This window comes from Seriola dumerili, unplaced genomic scaffold, assembly GCF_002260705.1.
Source record: "Seriola dumerili isolate Sdu_G_001 unplaced genomic scaffold, Sdu_1.0 BDQW01000040.1, whole genome shotgun sequence".
Classification (NCBI taxonomy): domain Eukaryota; kingdom Metazoa; phylum Chordata; class Actinopteri; order Carangiformes; family Carangidae; genus Seriola; species Seriola dumerili.
Genome location: NW_019174295.1, coordinates 5062768 through 5085674, shown reverse-complemented (window position 1 = coordinate 5085674; position 22907 = coordinate 5062768). Strand labels below are relative to the sequence as shown.

The window sequence follows — 22907 nt, the reverse complement described above, 5'->3', positions numbered from 1 at the left end:
GAGCTGATGCCTCTGTACAGGCACATTATCATCTCTGTTTTCATAACACCTGCTGTGCTCCGAGTGCAGCAGAGGAGTACAGATGCAGTCGCTTCCACATAAGCAAAAAAAAGCATCCGCCCTCTCCTTTCCCTCCCTCTGATGTTCTCCTTCCTTCAACAGCACACAGGGTTCAGAATATAATACTAGTGCTGAAGGTAAATCAATTGTTCCCCCAATTGTTCACTTGGGTGTACGTGTGTGTGTGTGTGCGCGCGCGGGTGTGTGTGTGAGCATGCGTGCGAGCATCAGTGTGGGTGTTTAACTGAGAGTAGACGACTGCTATAAACTCTCCCTACAATCAGCGTACCATTAGTCATCCATACAAAACAAGGAAGAACAATATGTGGAACGGGAGGCTGCGTGAGGTTTCGAACCACAGCAGTAATTACCTCCAACCTGACAAACAGCGAAGGCCTTCTGTGGAGGCGGCAGACTGCAGCAAAGCTTTTATCTGAAGGCGAAGTGGAGGTAATAATGGGATAATTGTTTTGGACGATGGCAGCCTCTCCCACCGCTACCTGCTCAGGCCTGCTAACTTCTGCTGGCGCCAATGCGTGTTCAGCTTGGCAGTCACGGCACTGCCATGCAGTCAGCGTATATGTGCGTATATGTGTGTGTGTGTGTGTGTGTGTGCATGTTGAGGTTTGTGTTGGCTTGCATTCGAGAGTGCCAGTCCTGTAGGAGTGTGCACGTAGGTTTGAAGTGTGTGTTGGGCGAGAGCCGGCCAAGTACACCATGTTTTCTGGATAGCGAGCCAGCCAGAAACCAAGCAGGACAACACGAATTAAATCTCCCCTTCATCAGTCTCTACACCTGCATCTCTCAATCCCTGCCCCACTGAGCCAGACTAATCCGCTCTTCTCTTCCAAGTCCTCATTTTCAGAGATGCTCTTCATGGCATTTTAGTTTTTTTTTTTTTATTGGAAAGTCTGCAGTTAAGCGTGATGGAAAAATGGAAAACAAAGAGAACAAGTCTTTTGCAGCAAAGGTCGTGAGTTGAATTTAAACCAAAACAGTGCATATGCCTTAACACAACATCTTTCTCTATCCCTCTTATTAGAGCCAGACCAGCACTGAGTTTCTGAAGCCAAATCCAATATCAATATTTTTGTTTTCAGACATCTGATAAAGATGCAATATATTGGCTTTTTTTTTTTTACATAGCAGATAATATAAACATTTTGATGAGGAAACCCCCAAAACACTATCTTTATATCACACATGGCTTTACATAATATCTATGATTTAACATATACTTTATCTGCTGTCTCTCTGGCCTTAACCTTAAGGTCTTTCAGTGGCCTGAAAATGCCCTAAAAACATTAATAACGCTTCAACTGCCTCAAGCTGAAACTGCAGGAAAAACATGACAAAATGAATTACTGTATATTGTCAATAACATTTTGTGACTTATTATGTTGTTTATAAAAACATTACAATTCAGTTGTATTTATTTTTTTGTGAACAGATTTGATGTTGCATATTAATAGTATATAAACATCTTGTCTTACTGTACTGTGAATTTAACTGAACTATAATGAACATTAAATGTAGGGGAAAAAAGGAGTGTGTGGTGTGGGAAGATTGTACTATGACATTTAATACATTTTTTTTAAATTAAAATGCTTAACTCATTTTGCTCCTCTCTATTTTTTCTATTATGTATGTCAACAGACAAGTCTAATCACTCCTTTTCAAATCATTTTGCACATTTCTGCCCTATGTTTTCTTATGTTTTATCAGCTGAAATATAATAAACTCTTATGATAGTATCAGCTCAGTCACTGTATCTATGGACAAGTCTCTTCCTCCTCCTTCCCTCTCCTCTTCCTCCTCCATCCATCTGAGACCTCTCCTGGTTGAGTTTGCGCGACATGTAGTGAAATCTGGGGCCTTGAAGTCTGGCTTTACTCGAGCTTCCTAATGAGCGGTGAAACGTGCCTTCCTCGGTTTGTTCACGGAACAAAACAACTACAGGGAATACGCTGCGGCTCAGGTCTGCTGGGAGAAATCAGAAAGACGGGGGGAAGGAAGGGAGGGAGGGAGGTAGGGTACGAGACAGGCGGCGAGGGATGGGAAGAAGAGTAGGAGGGAGGAACGAGGGAGGGGACGGGGACACGGGAAGCGATGACACATGAACCTGGTCTAGAGGGAGGAATCTTTGGGAAATAGAGAAGGATGGAGGAGGGTTGTGAGGGATGATATAGAGGGAGAAGGAGGGAGCAGGAAGGAAGGCGCTAACATCATCAACTATATTAGGTCTTATGTCCTACTTCCACCAAATTATAACTGTATTTCATATTCTTTGTTTTGGGCTTCTCTACACTTGCTCCTGTTTTTATCTGCTTTCCTTGCAGAGGGATTATTCTGTTTTCACCGTTACTCTGCCATGGCCATGTTTTGTCACTGTGGAAAAGAGCTGCAAGCTAAATGTCTGAAATGTAACACAGCCTTTATAAATGAAGCTGCAGTGCATTTCAAAATAAAGCTGTTTAACTCAAAAAAGGAGAAAGCGACGCAGTAAGCAGAAACATGCGAGGAGAGGAAAGAAAGCAGCGGTCGGGAAGGAGAGTGGAGAAAAGGATGGAGAGCAGTAAGCAGGAGCAAGGCAGTGAGGGAGGGCAGATTAGAGAGCATTTTACACTCTGAGCTCTTCATCCATCAACACAATCTGCAAAGCTTTGAAGAGAGAAGAGATGTGCAAGCTTTTCATCCAGAAATGTTTGCTCTGCACTGCACAGCACGCTGCGCTCTGTACTGTCTGTGTGTGTGTGTGTGTGTGTGTGTGCGGACATGCCTGTGTGCCTGCAGAATCAGCTCTGTCAGTCAAGCAAAGCAAGCGGCTCAGTTGAGCACCCCAAAACCAACCGACATCGCACAAAAATCACACAGACTGAAATGCATTTCTGCCTAACAAAAGGTGATGGGGTGTGGCAAACCAGACACGGCTGTAAAGTCTGCGGCAATATTTTGGACAACTCTGATAAGCAGCATTGCAACTCAGCGCTGCTGTTGGGCAGAGTGTCGGCACTGTGTCCTGATTTGCTTCCACTGCTGTGAGTGTCACACATCCGCAAATCCTTAAAACACCTGTCAGGCCGATCACAGCGTGAATGTCAGATTGTGGCGTCTGGAAAGTGGTCGACACAGACATCCCCTTATCTGACACTGGAAATGTGTGTGTGTGTGTGTGTGTGTGTTTTTCCCTCTTCTTTCCTCTTAGTATTTGTTTCAAATGCAGTTGCTGGAAACTGATCAACCGTTAGAGATGTTGCTCCCCTTAATATCTTATTGTGTTAGGCCATTGTGGGCAACACTGACAATCAGTCATTAGGCAGTAATGACTGACTGATATTATATAGTTTTCTGCATCAGTGTGATGAAGTACCTGGATTGTGCATGGCTTTAATTCATTATATTAATGAAAAATATGAATTCCTATCTGGTTATCTTCATGTTCTCAATTGAATTTCCAGAAAATGTCTTATATCATAATATATATGTATATCAATATTGTGATTTCACGAAAACAGTAGACCTGTGTCACATATACTGTGATAGAGGATTTTGTTCATATTGCCAACGCCTCTCCCTGTTTAACCTGTATCTTTCCAAATACAGCTCATAGAAGACTGGAACACTTGCTCCCCTTAACACGACTGTAGTTGAAATCAATAGGGGACTCCAGAGCTCAACTGGACTCAGTCAACTTCATGGACAAAACACACATTTTCTCTACACACAGCATTCCTGACATGCTTGTCCAGCGATGCTGCCATTTCCAAGACACCGAGCTCATCGCATCGCTTTCGAGTGCTGGAGAGGCCCAGGTGATGCAGTTTTCCACTTAACCTTGGCAGTAATACCCTGAAACTGCTTCAGTGTAGCAGTGTGTGAAACGTGTGTGAGTGTGTGTGCGTGTGTGTGTGTGTGACCACACTGTCTCATCCTGACAATTTCACAGCCTCTTTGGGTGTCCGATATCTAATTCTGCTCTCCTCGGCTTTCAAGGACCTTTCAGGCCAGTGTTACACCTCTCATGTACACACACACACACACACACACACACACACACACACACACACACACACACACACACACACACACACATACACACATACACACACCCACACTGAGACATTTGCACACCTCTGCTTGCACAGTGCTCACTGTCTCTCTTCTCCCTCTGTCTCTGTCAGGGTTGCCATGGAGGGAGGTTTTCTTTGCTGCCATGACAACGTGGGTTCTCTTTGGTCTCCCCTAACGACAGATGAATGGAGCAGACAGCGCCTGGGTGATGTAGATGTTGTTGGAACGGTAACTCTGTGATTCACACTCACAGCTGAAGTCACCTGTCCTAACCCCCGCTGGGGAAGTGCAGTGGTGGAAGAAGTTCTCAGCCTCTTTAATCAAGTAACAGTACCAATATAACAACGTACAAAATACTCCATTACAAGTAAAAGTCCTGTATAAATACTTTTTCTACAGTAAAAAGGCCCCCGTAGCTGTATAAATATATATATATTATTCTATGTGACATTCTTAGATTTTTGATGCTAATGCAACAGTGTGTACGCAGCATTTTACTGTTGTACTGCAGCTGGTTGAGGTGAAGCTGCTTTATCCACTTTAAGCTTGAACAAACCAGAAGTATGGCCAGAACCCAGAAAAACAAGACAAAACATACACACACAGATTGTTTCACCGAGTTGTAACAGATCTTTTTCAGTCTTTAACTGTCAGAACTGAGTAAATGCACTGGACAACACATGGAACGACCGGTCAGTAATGGATGGGGCTCTGGTGGTAGACCAAACCGCAATTACCCGCGAGGACGCCAGTTTTCGTGTGTTCTTGTACCGAAATGAACATGGATGACAACCAGCTGCTTGCACTGTTTATATGCAGTGACATTTGCGCTGATAAGTTTTGTTTACCAGTGCGTCTCCATTGTGCGACACACACACACACACACACACACAAAACAAATGAAAGCAACTGGACCTGGGGATTTAAGATTAGAATCTTGACATATCACACATGAAATGATTTTATCAGCCGACACTAATCACCAGCTGATCCAGACTGGAACAGACCCAGTCCAACTCAACAGTCATAATGTTTGTCTGCACCTTTAGATACAATCAGGTAGACTTGCTCAGTAGGATTTCAACCAAGGGCTCACACCCTTCTTAGGGGTCACCAGATAAATCTGAGAGGTGGTGATATGATTAATGGGAGAGGAAAGTAGAAAAACAAACTTCTGCACACATCTGTTTGCTTTTTTTTTCCCTTTGCTTTTTCGGTGAAATGCTGGATGATATGTGCCTCAAAAAGTTAATTACAAGAAACCATTTGAGAAGTTTGGAGGGAAAATCTGTCTTTGGTGGAACTGCTAACAACACAGAGACATCTGACATGTGGCAAAGGGCCCCAGAAAGATAAGATTTTGTAAGGGGTCCCAAGCCAAGAGCCTGGAAACCTTTTACCAATGTGTTGTATTTTATAAGTATTATAAGTTCAATACAGTACAAGTATATCAACATTTTACTTCAATACAGTTCTTGAGTAAATCTACTTAGTTACTTTCCATCACCGGAGAAGGGTGTGTGTGTGCTTGCAGGCATGATTATGCATATGTGTGAGAAACAGACGGAGCATGATGTTCAGGTCTGCATAAGATGTGGATATTAATACCAATTCTTCCATTTGTTCGTCTGCAGCTCTGCTCCCACCTCTACTTCCTGAGTATTTACATAGTGAACTGAATGAACTGCAGGTGTATTTCTAAACCAAACTGTCAGTCCAACCTGGTCACACTGACTTCAGTCTGGTAAGCCGAGCGAGGAAATGTCAGATGAATAAATATCCTGCTTCTAATCAAGAGCGATGATGACAAAAAATTAGCTCAGTACACATACAAAGATGTGCATCACAGATGATCATGATAATCAAGAACAGCATGTTTTTTTTTTGTTTTTTTTATTCATTACAAGTTCCCAGATTCCCTCATTCTTACCTTAAGTCTCTCAGACACCCCGTCAGTAAAGCTGATGGTGAACTCCTCCACCTTGGGAACCTTCAGCCTCTTCTTCTCTGTCTGGTACTCTGTGCGAGTTTTCACCACCACCTTGGAGGAGAGAGAAACCGTTGAAGCCGTTAAATACTGAGGGATGCTACAGGCAGTGATGGATGGACTGGTGCACTGGTGAAACAGTCAAGTCAAGTTAAAGACGGAGATAACAAGATGCAGAAGCACATAAATGATTGAGAACATTAAGCTCAAGACACTATGCTATGGTGCATGAACTCACACGTCTGAGGCCCAATCACAACCTTCGCTACATAATGTCATCTATATTTTCTCGCATCTTCCTCTAACTGAGACCTTTTACTATGTTATAACTGGAGGTATAGAACTGAAAGGACAAAGTTTCAGAGAACTCTGTGTGTCCTCTGAGGTTTTTAACAGTACCAAAGTATTACCTTGGAAATATAGCCATCATTAGTGCATAAGGTTTTATATTTACAGATATTCCTTTGTGTGCTGTTTAAATACAGAATAAAATGTGTTTATTGCTACCTCTAAAAATTGGATATGTACAGCCAAAAGGTTCCTGAGCCTGATAAGACACTAGAAGCGCATCAGGAGCTCAGACACCGTTCCACAGTATATATTCTAATAAAGCACAAGTGTCATAAAAAAGTAATTTTAAAAAGAAAGATTGAGACAAGTGCAGAGCTCAATACCCAGAGGTGTAAGTAGGGAGAGAGGGATGGATGAGAGCAGAGGTTGTTAACAGATACTGAATTTGGAAAAAATGAAAGAACACAGATAGCACACATATCATGCTACACAGTAATAGCAGTGAATTCATGGACTCCTATTATTATATTTTATTATATATATTATGATAGCACACCCAACACAGCCAGAGACCATCCAGCAGACGCTGGTGCCAGGCATCTGCTAGGGCTCCACTGTATGTTAATAAGGTCTGGTGCCCACAATCCAATACCCTCAGTCTGAGGGGAAAACACTGTGCTTCGGGCTGGCAGCTAGATGGGGAAAAAAAGAGTCATGGTAGTGCAGGCTTGCCCCAGTACTGTCAGTCTAACACTCCTCAAGCAAACAGGTTTAGAGCTGTGGTCAAAATACAGGAGTCTGGTGGAGAGGTACTCAGGGGAAAGAGACGGAGTGCAACTCTTAAACTAAACTCTTAGATTTGTCTACTTTTCAACTTTCCACTGTTTGAAAGGCACCGGTTCAGAAACAGTGGGTGGGGAGAGTGGGTGAGATTTCTGCATTAATTTAGAAACTATACTGCTGAGGTTCCCTTGAGCAAGGTGTCAACTCCTCTAAATGATAATGCCAGTTTTCGTTTTACAGTTGAGGCTAAACTGTACCTAACTGTAAATATGAGCTACTTTACTTCCATTTCATGCTACTTCATACTTCTATCCTGCTATAATTCAAAGACATTGACAAGACATACTTTTTACTCCATTACATTTATTTGATGGGTTTAGTTACTTACAGGTACTTGTTATCATTACTGATACACTATGGAAATAAGAGAAGTCTTAATAAAGCTGAATGATCTATACATAGATAGATACTATATGAAGTTATTATGTTTAATCACTAAAGCTCGTGAGATCGTACCTGTGTTGTCTCATCTGAATATGTTTTTAAAACCTCTTTGCTTGAAAAAAAACAAACTTTCCTCACATTCTGGTGCAGCTGATGTGTCTGCACATAAAATCTATATAAAACTGAAACTGCTCATAAATTCCTCCCTCATCACTTCTCAACCTCACTTCACCTGCGGAATACATTTTTTTTCATATCAATTTTTTTCCATATCTATACTGAACAATATCTCCTCATTAACTTGTGTTCTCTGCTTCAGCGTTTCCTCTTTTGTGTTAATGACTTAAATGGCCGAAAAGAACAGCGTTAACCAGGTTTCACCTCAGCACTTTACTTACTGAAAGGAGAAAGTGTCCCTGAAGTTTTGTGCATTCACTGTATATTAATGCCGCACCGGGGGATGTGACAGACACAGAGAGAGGTGTGCAAACGACAAGGCAGAGGAGAGGTGAATGGAGAGAAAGAGAACAATGTCTCAGTGTCCTTGTGGCTAATTGCGCTGCTTCTGAGCAGCTCTCCGTCACTTTGAGACAAAGCCAGAAACTGCTGTGCACACAAACTGGCTCCACTATCTGAATAACAAAGCTGTCAGTTGGCCCCTAGAAGGAGTTGAAGGCCGCAGTAGGTGTACTGAATACAGGGCATTTGATTGGACCCCTGAGGCTCCTGAGCCTCTAGGCTTTTCGGCGCAGCAACACCATACGTCAGTCTTGTCATACGTCTCATAACTAATGTCTCAATTTTGCCTCAACTTTCTCATTCTCTGAATCATTTCACAGTAACGTGTTCACAGCCTCTAGGTTCAAACACTCCAGCGCTTCACTTTGCTTCATTACTCTACCTCTCGCTCCTTTATTTCATATTAACTAATGAAGTGGCTATCAATCAACGCTGCCTCATTTACACAGCCCGTTAGCTATGAGCAGAATCTAGTGAACACAGTGCCTCCTTCTCTGATTAGACAGGTCCAAATACTCTCTGGTAAATCATCAATTCATGAACAATAAAATCTAGTTTGACAAAGCTTGATGTAAAAAAAAATATTAAATGATGCAGCCATGAACAGTTATGACAGGATGAACGAAGATATAATTACAACTTGCTTACTTATTACTCCATAGAGGTAGCGTCTCATTTTTCATTTGTAATTTCTCCTAAGGATCTATTAGTGTGTAATGTGCAGTTTAGTTTTCAGCAAAAGTAGCCTTGTGGCTTTGTGACATGACATGTTGTGCAGGCATTCGTGGTCCGCAGAGGATAAACCTTAATGACTTTAGGTACCAATAAAATACCTAATGTTTGCTGCTTATACTTACAATCATTCTCTGGATGACCAGGGTGAAACTATGGAGTGAAACTAATTGGAATGAATATGATTTATGTAGGCAAATAAACAAACAAAACCTCGCTCATACTATCATGCTGAAATGTTTACTACAATTTCACAAAGATTTTATTTGTTGCTTTTCCTATCCTTACCTTATCTATTTGAGGGTTGGCATCCAACAAGTCCTCCCACCTGAACAACCATAGAGGTCGTTTTTTTCTATCCATAGGAGTGTCTCCTGGGTTGGTTACAATAATAAACACATGGACTGTACCCACAGCGGCATACCTGCCTTCATCGCCATGGTTACAAGAATAGGCTTGGATAGATTTAGGCACTTAAGCTACTTGGTTAGGATTAGGAGAAGATGGTTATTCAGGTTAAAATAAGTACTTCCTCAACATTAGAAGATCTTTGTTGTCATGGTTACAATAATAACAACAACGTGGTTAACTTTTTCGAACGGTCGTGGATAATAGAAACAGCAGAAAACTGCTGGTTTCACATGGAAATCGAACACCACTCTCCTTTGTCATATTCCTGTGCTTTGTTGACCCATCTATCCACCACAGCCTCCTCCTGATGTGGACTTTGTTTCTCCTCATACTGCGTCACCGCACTTTTCCCTGCTCCTGTCATAATTAGTAGTGTCTCGGGCATGCCAGAAAAAGTTTGAGAACCACTGCTCTACTCCATAAATGACTGACAAATCCCTATTATTCCAAGATTCTTCAAGCTTACTAACCCAAAGCTACTACTGATGAGTGCCCCTGTTGTCACGTTTTGAGATTTTCCCAAAGCTCCTTCATTAACTAACTGCACTTGGGCAGTTTTGGCAGCATTTACTAAATGTGAAATACATTTTCTCCTGTCCTCTAAAAAGTCCAGTTTTTACTCCCTCATTCATGGCCTTTTTTTTTTTTTTTTTTTTAACCATACCTACATTTAAGCACTAGTGGGAACCATTAAGTATTGTATTGGTAACTAACCATATGTTTGCTGATCGGCTGACGCATTGCAGCCACACGCAGATGGTAGCATGGCTTTAGCCCTGCTATAACTTCTTCACTTAATGTGACCTTTAAATGTGTTAACAAGACTAACCGACAGTTTCTACATCAGTAACAGGCGGGTAAATGATTCCAGCACATACAGACGCACAGACTCAGACCGCTGCAATTCCCTGTGAGAATCTATTTACAAATGTTCAATTAGCCACGTTTATTTTACGCCCATGTTTTGATCCACTGTGACCTTTTTTAATAACTCCATGATTGACACAGTGTCACTTTTAGATCTGTAATGAAGCTGCGGCCACAAAATGCCATGCTTGATGTTTCTGAAGTCAACAAGATCTGTATGTTTTTAAGAGCAGCACTTTAGAGCTTTTTTTAAGTTTTCAAATGAATGAGTAACAAATAAAAGAGTACATTTCAGAAAAGATGGTTTTAGCTTGTCAAACTCAGCCAGCCACTTCTTCTTTGTGTCTCTCAATCTTTTTTTTCTTCTCCAATCATAGTATTTTTTTGGATTTGATATTCCCTGTGGAAAAGCTGTCAGAACTTTTCTTCCCTCCCCGTCTGCACCACTATGTTATTCCTCAAACCTGTTATCACTATGATTTCTGTTTCATCTTTCATCCCCAAAGACTGAGCTGCGGGAGAGTCGGTCTTTGGTGAATTTTCGGTGTGTGCAGACATTTCTCTTGACGTGCAGTGTTTCCTCGTGAATAGAAAAGTGAATGAGATCCATTTAAGAAGCAAAGGAGGTCCATCCTTGCAGTTGTACTGGTACAACATGAGTTCTAACAGGGTAAAGTCAAAGGTGATAAATGTTTAATGAGCTCCTCTTTTAGTGTTTAGATATATATGGTTGATTTGAATTAGACAGCCCGGCAGATACAAAGCTCAAATGTGTGAAATGATTCCTAAATAAGAATCCTGTGGTTATATGTATCTGGTTAGAAACAATTTCCAAAAACACTTTTCTTATAAAATAAAACCATTTCAGAGGATGTAATAATAAACAATAAGCCGCGTGCACACTTCATTGAGCATTATATCTTTGTATTTTTAAACCTGCAGTAATGTTTTTATGGCCTCTTGGGGGAAGCGAAAATAAACTGTGAACTTAACACTGGCATTTTATGTTGTGAAAGGCAAACCTGTTAGCTAGCAGTGGCCTATTTATACACCCAGCAGCCATGTAGCGTGGTGTCGTGTTTCTGGCCACTAGGGATGCCACAGTGTGGAGATAAACTAATAATAATCACCGGTGTTACCGATTGCAACGGGCACTTTACAAGAAAACACGGGATGGCTCAATATCTGTAGATTAGAAGTGTTACCCCCAGATGTTGCCAGCTTGCCACATTAATGTTATAAGGTTTCCTGTCAGCTTTACATTTTTCTGAAAATCTGGAAATGATGATAAATGAAGAGTAAAGCTGCGGGCCGGAGAACCAAAACAATGAGCTGAAAGACGCTAAAAATCTCCATGCAGCTGTAGGGACGAGTTGGGTGGTAATCCTCTTTGGGTTCATCACGAGGAGCAACACCTTCTACATACATGTCGTCAATTGCCTCATTAATATAGAATATTAAGAAAAAAGCTCTCACTTCCATCATTGGGCTGTTCCCGAAACCTACTGTTGCACCACTGGTTGTTCCTTAATCCAGGTAAGTACAAGCAGTTATTTACACTCCCCTGGCATCAGAGGTGTAAATCAATTTCTGTTTACACAGCTAAGATGAAAACCAGCAGGCCTCTAAATCCTGAGTCCTGCAACCAACAGGCAGCAATGAAATGCCATTGTATTACAGAGTATACTGTACATCGGGCAGTGGCTGCAAGAGTACAGTATGAAATGAGGCTACAGTGACTATATTGATGGTGCAAAATGGTTCCACGTGCTTGTTCCTGTTGGGATTTTTTTTTTCTTACTTTAAATACAGAGAAACAATTTCCCCTTCTGTTTCGTACAACATGTAAAAAATATAAAGGGAATGGTTTGCTCTTATTTCTACTGTAGATAGTACTTTCCTTTATAATGGAGCTAAAACAAGCAAATAATAATCAATTAGTTGATCTTCAGAAAATTAATTGGCAACTTCCCAGTTCCAACCTCTCAAATGTTTAATGTTTTATGTGAAAGTAAGCTGAATATCTTTTTTGAACTGTTTAGTTAGTTAGTCGAAGATGTTGCATTGCCTATTTTTCACATTTTTCCAACATTTCATAAACAAAATGATTAATCGATAACGAAAATAATCATTAATTATGCTGACCTATGGTTTTGACTGAACTAGGCTATGTAAAATTAATATGAATGACTACACAAAAACATACATCTGCATCTTAAGAGCTAACAGGAGTTCTCATACACAAGTTAAGACATTTGGTTTGTCCTCAGAAGTCACAGCTACTCTGTGCACAGCCACTCAGAGGTTATGTATAATTAGTGGTGATTTGTCAGATTAAACTTGGATGGTTCGTTTCGTTATGTGGCCTCACATCATCAGAACACATGAGAAATTATTCAACAGTCCATTACTGATATAACAAGTTGACTGCGGCTTCCTGCTCCCAGGAATTCCTCCCTAATTTATGAGGATAAGAAAACACAGCCGTAAAGAATGAATGAGACATAAAAGCTACGCCAAAGGAACTGAGGAGAGAAAAAAAAGGAAAGGGTGAAGATGTGTAAGGAGGCGTGTTGGACAGGAATAGAGAATGATTGTAAGTCTGTCATAGTCTTTGAAGCGAGGTCTTTGTATCTTAGCTTTGCTCTCAGAGAAATGACAAACACAGAGAAAAGATGTGCCCGTCTTCTGCTTGTGAGTCAGTCTATTTATCTTTCTCTCCCCACCCTCCTCTGGTTGTTGTTGTTGTTGTTGTTGTTGTTGTTGTTGTTGTTGTTGTTGTTGTTGTTGTTGTTTTTCAAACTACCAGCAATCCAATCAGGATATTGGTGACCCAGAAGTGGCTGTGACGCATCTCTGGCCAGATGGAACCAAATCTAATACCTCTGTAATGCCTCAGCCTCTGTAGGCCACAGCAGCATTGTTATGTGTGTGTGTGTGTGGGTGGGTGAGCGTACGAACCTTGCTTCACTGCACCCCGCCCTTGCAAATATCCCTGGGTAACCCTGTAGTCGGGAGGTCACACAGTCATCAGGCAGGATCAGTGTGAAAACAGCTGGGGTTGTATTTGTAAAGCTGCTCAGTACCAGACTGTGGATCTGGGGTGCTAGGCAGGTCACATGACCCAATAAACCTCCCTTTAGCTTCAAAGGACAGAGGGGAAGAGACTGGCCTCGGATCAGATCCTGAAAGGCCGATAAAAGCTGATTTAACACTGAACTCTCTCTGGTTGAGGCCAGTGGCAAAAACAACAACCTTAAATTCAGTGAGATTTTAGAGGTTTTGCATCACAAAGATATTATTAGTGGAGCATATTTTAACAGAGGTATGACTTCCCACAAAAACAGTCATTGTCCTTTAAATTATAATCCTTAAGATTTTAATCTGGAGACTGCTGCTCATTTATGTTGGCACTGCCCTTTTGTGAGACTTTGTATTTTACTCACTGCAGCCATATTGATGAAAGTTTTATATTCTTTTGGAAACATATACTGCTTGTCATAGAAACTATAATCTGTATGTCACAATTTTTTTCATTTTAATGGATGAATTTCATATTCATGAATAATAATTTACAGGTAAAAAGCCAAACTTCTTCCTCTTGGTTGTCAAACAAGGACCTCAAACAGTACATTGATTCAATTTATAAATCCTAACACTGTTAAAACGATTAACCCTGTTTTTTTGTTTAAAATTTGTATATGTAATTGTAACTCCGCCCCACTCACAACTGTTGATTTTCTTTCCTTTACAAACCATATGGTCTGAATTTTCTTTATGGCCATTTAACTGCAAAAAAATAAAGACTTAAGTGCTGGTTGATTTGGCAACACCTGTGGCTGCCATAGCAAAAACATGTGCAGTTTAATACTACAGGTCCCAGAATTCTGTGGGCAGCAAACACTCCTCCAGCAGCTACTTTGTAGTCTTGTTTTGAGGTAGAATCACTGTCACGCACAAAGACACTGTGTGTCCTGAGACCGCTTCACAAAAAAAGCCACCAACTGTTTGATCAGATGAAACAGCAGTGGGAAATGTTTGTTAAGTTAATACTGCTCTGGCATGGATGTAAGAGAGTGAGCAGTAAACAGTGAGGTTAATATTAATGAGATAAAATCAAAAATAGTAATGACCAGCATGCATTGCTTTCTGTGAATCCCTTGTACCAGCACGGAAATGGCAGACTCTGCCACTTCTGTAATTATAGAGGTAATTACAAAATGTAATCAGCGCTAATCTCTGTGACAAACACACTGTGTTTCCTATGACTGCTTCACAATAAAAGCCACCCTGTGTTTTGCTGTCTTGAATGTTTTTGATGTGAACCATCAGCGGTAGGAAATGTTAGGTGAGCATTAGCAGTAACGTCATACAGCTCTGATACATCTGAGTATTTCTACTGATTACAGAATGTAAATACATTGAATGGCTGAAAAAATGTTATCCATAAAAATTGTAAAAAAAAAAACAGGGTTTGATTCACTTAAAATCTTAATTGAATTATAAATTAAAAGCAGGATTACAAGTTTATACTGAAAACTAGCATCAAAATGCTACATGTTATTATTAAAGACAGAGGACTGTGATCATACATTTATACAGCACTGTGTGTTTAATTTCCATTAACTGATCTGCGCTAGCCATCATCAACACCCCCTACGCTCTGATGTTTGACTACAGATTTCATTATTTCTCTTATCCTCTGTTGTGTTCACACATCACTTCAAGACAAATTCTGTCTCAACCTTACAGCTGGAAACAAATTCAAAGATGTCGCAGCAAATTGACCTTTTCAACTCCCACACTGTCCCATTTAAGAACAAATGGAGCCATCTGCAAAAATGTTTTTGTTTCACTTAATGCCTTGAACTTGAACCAGTATATTGTGAAAAAGCAATTTCTCAGTCCTGTGAGCAAGTGAGCAACACACATCGAAATGTGTATCAGCTGAGTGTATCCACAAGCAACAGCAATCTTTGTGCCCGTGTCTCCAGAGGCATGTAAAACTTATACACTGATAGTCAACAGAACAGCAAGTCTTCTTCTCTGACCTTTTTTTCCCTTTCAAATGTCAACGGCTGTAACTCGCTGGTGTGTCGCAGCAGCTCGTCCTGGTTATTCTCTCCCTCTATCTACCTGCTCATCAGTACAGCTAAAACACACACTTGAACAATCACTCAGTACACTGATACAGTATGTGGATGTCTGTGTTTGTGTGTGTGTGTGTGTGTGTGTGTGTGTGTGTGTGTGTGTGTGCATGCGTGTGTGTGTGTGTGTGTGTGCCATAATCTCAATACAATGGCAGCTTTGACTACAGTATGTGGCGATGTTATTGAGTCTAGTGGGACTGATTTAATCAGTGCAAAATGACTGACAGCTCTATGAATGTCATGTCACGAACTGGTGGCTGCTGACAGGAATGACTTGTCTCACACACACACACACACACACACACACACACACACACACACATACACACGCTCACACCCCCTGCATTGTACCCATACACACATACACACAGTGGTTCAAAATGTACGCAAGCACCATCATTGTGAATGAAAGTGCAAGCATGCCTTTTGCTGTGTGTGTGTGTGTGTGTGTGTGTGTGTGTGTGTGTGTGTGTGTGTGTGTGTGTGTGTGTGTGTGTGTGAATGACAAGCCTCCCCACTTAACAGGTATATGAAATAGAAAGAGACTGTGCCTCCCTCAGCAGAATACACAATGAGGGTTCAGGCTGTGCTGTATGTCTCTGTCTGCAGTGGTGCGAGTGAACGGACGTTTTTGGGATTATTTTTAGAGTTCTCTGTGAACCCTCGACAATAAAAACCACTTGAAAAGCTCCAGTGCAAAAATTACAGTGGGCATCCATCATATGAAAAACATGACCCCGGCTCCTGTAAAATGGTATAAAATTTTTGTGCTTTTCAAAAGGCCGGCAACTCAGGTCCTTGGCTGACACAAAGACATAAAAGGCTTTTGCCCGCTGAGGTTTGCTGTATTTTACAGGCCCTACATGATTACATCTTTGCTTCCTGGCCGTGTTGTATTTCTCGTTTTTCCAGGGATCCCTCCAAACTTAGTTAAGCAGAGAAAGGCTGTTTGGTGGGATGGGATTTGTTCAACAACTGTGATGTAGGGCTGCAACTAACCATGATTTTCATTATTGATTAAAATGTCAGAAATACTAAAAAAAAAAAATGGTGATCACACATTTCCAGAGCCAAAGCTGGAATCTTTAAACAGCTTTTTTTTTTTTTTGCCCAACCAGCAGCCCAAAGTATAAGATATTTAAAGGAATAGTTCAACATTTTGGGAAATACACTTATAAATCTTTCTGTAGAGACTTTGAATAAAGTATTGATACCACTCCTAATGTCTTTATTGTATATATTAGACCACAACTAGCATCCAGATAGACTAGCATAGCATAAAGACTGGAAACAGGGGGCAACCGCTAGCCTGACTTTGACCGAATGTTTTTTGTAGACTAAAATTTACCATATAGACATGAGAGTGGTTTCAATCTTCCCTTCTAACTCTCAACAAGAACACGATTATGCATATTTCCCAAAATGTCAAACTTTTCCTTTAAATTTACAACAACTCAAATCAGATTTAAGAAGCTGGAATCAGATATCGTTTGGCATTTTCTCCTGATAAATGGCTTAAACAATGATTTAACAATCAAAATCTTTGGCGATTATTTTTTTTGATGGTCCACAAATCAATTAATCAACTATTCATTTCAGCAGAATTGTGGTGGCTTTGTTGAAGTCAGGTTTTCCAAGAAGTTTTAGTTACAGATAGAAAACCGCAAATCTCAAGTAATCATTGTAAACTAATCCCCGTTCTGTAACATCATAAAGTCGCATTAGAGTCTAAGCCAAGTATAGGCTACTGGCCCAGATATTGTTGTATGACTGTATCCTTGTGATAATAAGATGAGAACTAAGTGGTGCAATGATGTTATGATTAATTTTGTTCTACAATAAAAGATTGATCAGCAGCTCAGACTAGAAATATGGATTCACAGAGGTGTAAAATGAAATCATCAAACCATAACTGTATCCTTGAAATGATCCAAACACTGTCACACAATGGGTGAATAATAAAGCTTTCATATGTGCAGGAAGCATCAATGAGCTTGCCTATTGTCTAAATCCATTAATTTTCATAATGTGCAATCAGCGCAGCTCTCTGTCTCGACCCCATAGAAATACCAATCGGCTCTCCACGTTGCGGTGCCACCATGGTAACTGGATTAACGCACGGCAGTGCACTTACTATGGGATGTCGAGATGATAAATGACAGCCTGTCTGGCACCAAATCTGTCTCCTAATCTCAGCTGGAAAACAAAGGACACGGCTGGGAGACAGCAGAGATGAATGAATATGTGAATGAATTAAAGAGAGAGAGAGAGAGAGAGTGTGTGTGTGTGTGTGTGTGTGTGTGTGTGTGATGTGTGAGGGAGGAGGGAGGGAGGGAGGGGGGGGGGTTATTCAGCATAAAAGGGTTTGAGGATGGTGTAGGACAACAACATTGAGTTAATAGTGACAGAGGAAGATTTAAGAAAATGCAGACAGATGCACAAACAAGCAGGAAAACTCTCTCTTTCACACACTCACACACCATTGGGCCGTAGCTTCTCACCTTGTCAGGTGCTTGGCTCTGGAGGCTGCCAACATCCAGTGGAGTGATGAGGGGCACATTTTGAAAGCCGTCCTCCACGCTCACAGGTTTGGCCCCTTTGTCTTGAAGATTACTCCCCAGTTTCACCATCTTTCACCGACCTTAGATATATTCCCTTATTTCCCTGAAGACTGCTCCTGAACAGAGGAGGTGTTGGAAAAGGATGGTTTTACCTACACAGCTCTTTCAGGTCAATGAAATCTGGCAGACACCTACAGGCTATTTGTTGGAGAAGCTTCTAGTGTGTTAAAATGATATGATGATGAGATATTGATTGTAAGTACACAATAAATATGAAAAAAAATGTTTTTAAATTACTGTTTTGTTGAGAAACATGCGACTGATTGGTGACTGATTAGAGGAGCAAAACACTCCAAAAAGCAAAATGACGGGAAACCAAACAGAGGAAAAAATACCTTCGTCAACAGCTTGTTAATGAATCGCACAAAAACAAGAATAGAAAATTTATTGAAAACGGGTAAAAGAAGCAGTTACTCACAGCGGATCGTCCTTGTCCGTCCGTTCCCTCTGTGCTGCGGCAGTGTTTGTGTCTGGACGGAGGCGGAGGGGAGCGCAGATGATGAGCAGAGCAGGAGGTGAGGCTGGAGGCTGCGCTGCTGTGTTGCTGCTGCTGATGGTGCTGATGCTGCGGGAAAGCGAGGCTGCACCGCCGGAGACAAACTGGGTGTCTGGCGGCAGGTTTTCCTACCAGCAGGCAGTCCAACCCCCTAATCCAAACACAGCCTCTTCTTCACCGTGTGCTGCTACACACCCAGCCGCTGGAGCTGCCACTAGGGGGAATGTTTTTTTTTTTTTTTCTTCTTCTTCTTCTTCTTCTTCTTTCGGGAGTCTCGTTTGTTTGGCTAAAGTGGAAGCCGAATTAATGTTGCCTTTCATGGCCCCTCGTAAACTCCTGAACTCCAAATTGTAATTAGTGTTTATTATGATTGTAAAGATATATGCTCCGTTGTATGTTGTAGGCCTGTGCTGTTGTTTCATCTTTAATAACCTGGGCTAATCATAGCTTGGTTTGACTGTGTGAATTCAGATAGCAAAGTAGGATAGTGATTGTAGCTTAATGTCTGGGTGGCAGCTCAAATTTAACCCAAATTAAAGACAACAAAGTACATGAGCCAAATTAATTAATCAATGTATTTTGCAAATATTGATTCAATATCAATGATCTGCGCCCCCTGATTGTAGCTCTAGCAAAAGTAGAAAATTCAAGCTTTCCTTATTGTTAATTTCAAGCATTTCTAATGAGGCAACAAATAAGACACACAATATTTCCCACGATACTTGAAAGCAGTAAAACATGTGGCGCTCAAACTGGTTCTTTTGGTCCTACAGCGCCATCTGCCGGTTTATTTAGTGACACACAGGCAGTCTGTTCAACAGGAGGGTGTGTCTGTACAAAAACTCTATCTGTGACAGAAACCATTGAGAAGATAGATGTGACTGTGTGAAAAATATGAAAAGATTTATGGTTTGCCAAATTGAATAAGACATGCTCAAATAATAGGCTATAATAAAACTCTAAATGGCAAGTGAATGCAGCATAGCAGAAAAAAGGCAAATTTGTGCAGATGTGTTATAAAGATAAACATTTCCTAAGGTGGTTTAGAGGCTCGATAACAGGGAGGGGCCTGGTTAGCATGATCCTTTAGCATGGTGTGCTAAACAACCTCAAAAATGTCATCACCTGCTCTGTCTCTCTTTCATCTGACTAAATCTTTGTTAGATGTTTAAAAGAGAATCCTAAAGTCAAGATTTTCTGCTTCTCTCTCTTTCGCAAGAGTTTGTTGATGAATGTCTGTGACAATATAATCAGATTATCCACATTATCGGTTACAGGGAATTAAAGGTGCTAGGTGTAGCATTTATTTATCACCATCAAATTAACTGTGATAACTTCAGTAACAAGAACCACTTCATCTAATTACTCCCAGCCTTCTTGCCTTTGTGGACACTGCTCACCAGCAATGCTTAACGTGTTCCCATCCAGGTTTTCTTATCTATCCGGTACCTGAACCATCACTTCCTGTCTGGTTTCCTGGGTTTCAAGCACAGTTGCATGCAGGGACAAAGAAGACATATTGTCATATCTTCCACAGGGGGGAAGCAGCATTCTTTCCTTTGCCGGTGTTCATGCAGGACTTCCTCAACTAAAATTGATTGATTGTCTACTGCTGTTTGCAATTTTTTCCCTCCCTGCGTTGATGAGTTGTGGTATCTCTGGAAGACTGACAAACTACAATGTGGCATTCCTTTAGGTAACAACATGCTATCCATCCACCTCATCTCTGGATCTATCTGAAAGTAGGGAACATAACCTTTCACAGATTAAACACAAGGAAATTGAACAATTTAACAACCCAATCCTCCTTGCTGCCCAGCTGGCAATGGCACTTAATGACAGGGTGTTATTTGATGTCATCCTTAAAGACATGCAGGTAACAAGTCTGTCTCAGTCAACACTGATAATGCCATGGGCCTTGTCATGTCCCTACCTATTAAGCAAGTGCAAAAGATTGGTATCAATATTGGTAGGGACGGAAGAACCCCGCTACCCCTCCAAAACAAAGAGATTGACTTTTTAATGCCGTCAACCAAACGGTATATTAAATTATAAGATCTGAATTTACATTCAGAAATGCCCATACACGAATGAAATATATGTACATGTATTGAATATCTTAACACATGCTAAAATATATATAATCTAACATTTAACTATGAAAGATAGACATGTATGGTAAAAAAATAAAGAAATTATTAGTAAAATCATATACAGAAATATATCATTTTAATAGGTATGTTGTTTTAATAAAGTTGAATTTAATTATGGGTATTTCATATAAATTATGAGATTATATATTCATATATCGAGAAAATGTATATGTGTCATATTAATATGTCCTCTTATAATTGAAATATATGGTAAAATCACTCGATATAGGGACAAATATGTCATATTTATGCCATACGTCATAGTATAATAGGGCATGAAAACGCCATATTATGATAAGGTATAAAAACTCATAGTATAGTAAGGCATAAATAGCTCATAGTATAGTAAGGCATAAAAAAATCATATTATAGTAAGAGAATAGAAAGTCAGCAATGTAAGGCATTAAAATTTCATATTGTAGTAAGGCATGAAAAAGTAGTATCGAAAGGCTTAAAATATCATAGTATATGAAGGGATAAAACATCATAGTAGAGTAGGGCATAAAAATGTCAAAAAACTTCATAATATAATGAGGCATTAAAACGTCATCAAACATCAAATATAGTAAGGAATAAAAAGTAAGTATTAAGAAAGTAAGGCAATACACAACATAGTATTGTAAGACATTAAAATTTCAAAAAAAGTTCATAGTATAGTAAGGCAATACACAACATAGTATAGTAAGACATTAAAATTTCAAAAAAAGGTCATAGTATAGTAAGGCAATACACAACATAGTATAGTAAGACATTAAAATTTCAAAAAAAGGTCATAGTATAGTAAGGCAATACACAACATAGTATAGTAAGACATTAAAATTTCAAAAAAAGGTCATAGTATAGTAAGGCAATACACAACATAGTATAGTAAGACATTAAAATTTCAAAAAAAGGTCATAGTATAGTAAGGCAATACACAACATAGTATAGTAAGACATTAAAATTTCAAAAAAAGGTCATAGTATAGTAAGGCAATACACAACATAGTATAGTAAGACATTAAAATTTCAAAAAAAGGTCATAGTATAGTAAGGCAATACACAACATAGTATAGTAAGACATTAAAATTTCAAAAAAAGGTCATAGTATAGTAAGGCAATACACAACATAGTATAGTAAGACATTAAAATTTCAAAAAAAGGTCATAGTATAGTAAGGCAATACACAACATAGTATAGTAAGACATTAAAATTTCAAAAAAAGGTCATAGTATAGTAAGGCAATACACAACATAGTATAGTAAGACATTAAAATTTCAAAAAAAGGTCATAGTATAGTAAGGCAATACACAACATAGTATAGTAAGACATTAAAATTTCAAAAAAAGGTCATAGTATAGTAAGGCAATACACAACATAGTATAGTAAGACATTAAAATTTCAAAAAAAGGTCATAGTATAGTAAGGCAATACACAACATAGTATAGTAAGACATTAAAATTTCAAAAAAAGGTCATAGTATAGTAAGGCAATACACAACATAGTATAGTAAGACATTAAAATTTCAAAAAAAGGTCATAGTATAGTAAGGCAATACACAACATAGTATAGTAAGACATTAAAATTTCAAAAAAAGGTCATAGTATAGTAAGGCAATACACAACATAGTATAGTAAGACATTAAAATTTCAAAAAAAGGTCATAGTATAGTAAGGCAATACACAACATAGTATAGTAAGACATTAAAATTTCAAAAAAAGGTCATAGTATAGTAAGGCAATACACAACATAGTATAGTAAGACATTAAAATTTCAAAAAAAGGTCATAGTATAGTAAGGCAATACACAACATAGTATAGTAAGACATTAAAATTTCAAAAAAAGGTCATAGTATAGTAAGGCAATACACAACATAGTATAGTAAGACATTAAAATTTCAAAAAAAGGTCATAGTATAGTAAGGCAATACACAACATAGTATAGTAAGACATTAAAATTTCAAAAAAACGTCATAGTATGGTAAGGCATAAAAACATACAAAAAATGTCATAGAATTGTAAGGTGTATAAAAACATTAAAAAAATGTCATAGAATTGTAAGGTGTATAAAAACATAAAAAAAACCGTCATAGCATAATAAGGCATAAAAACGTCAAAAAACGTCATAGTATAGTAAGGCAAAAAAATGTCAAAAAACGTCATAGTATAGTAAGGCATAAAAACATAAAAAAAATGTCATAGAATTGTAAGGTGTATAAAAACGTAAAAAAAACCGTCATAGCATAATAAGGCATAAAAATGTCAAAAAACGTCATAGTATAGTAAGGCATAAAAATATAAAAAAAATGTCATAGAATTGTAAGGTGTATAAAAACGTAAAAAAA

The 22907-nt window shown here is 39.3% G+C and overlaps 1 protein-coding gene across 1 annotated transcript in view; it reads right to left on the bottom strand.

The window, feature by feature from the left end:
• nsg2 (neuronal vesicle trafficking associated 2) overlaps positions 1 to 18588 on the bottom strand; it is a 37239-nt gene extending 18651 nt beyond the window's left edge. Inside the window, exons 1-3 of the mRNA XM_022738908.1 lie at positions 18355 to 18588; positions 17817 to 17992; positions 6062 to 6172 (exon numbers count right to left, since the gene is read on the bottom strand). Coding sequence (XP_022594629.1) covers positions 6062 to 6172; positions 17817 to 17945 — 240 coding nt within the window. The 5' untranslated portion in view covers positions 17946 to 17992; positions 18355 to 18588. The remainder of the gene's footprint in view (positions 1 to 6061; positions 6173 to 17816; positions 17993 to 18354) is intronic.
• Between the last annotated feature and the right edge of the window lie 4319 nt (positions 18589 to 22907).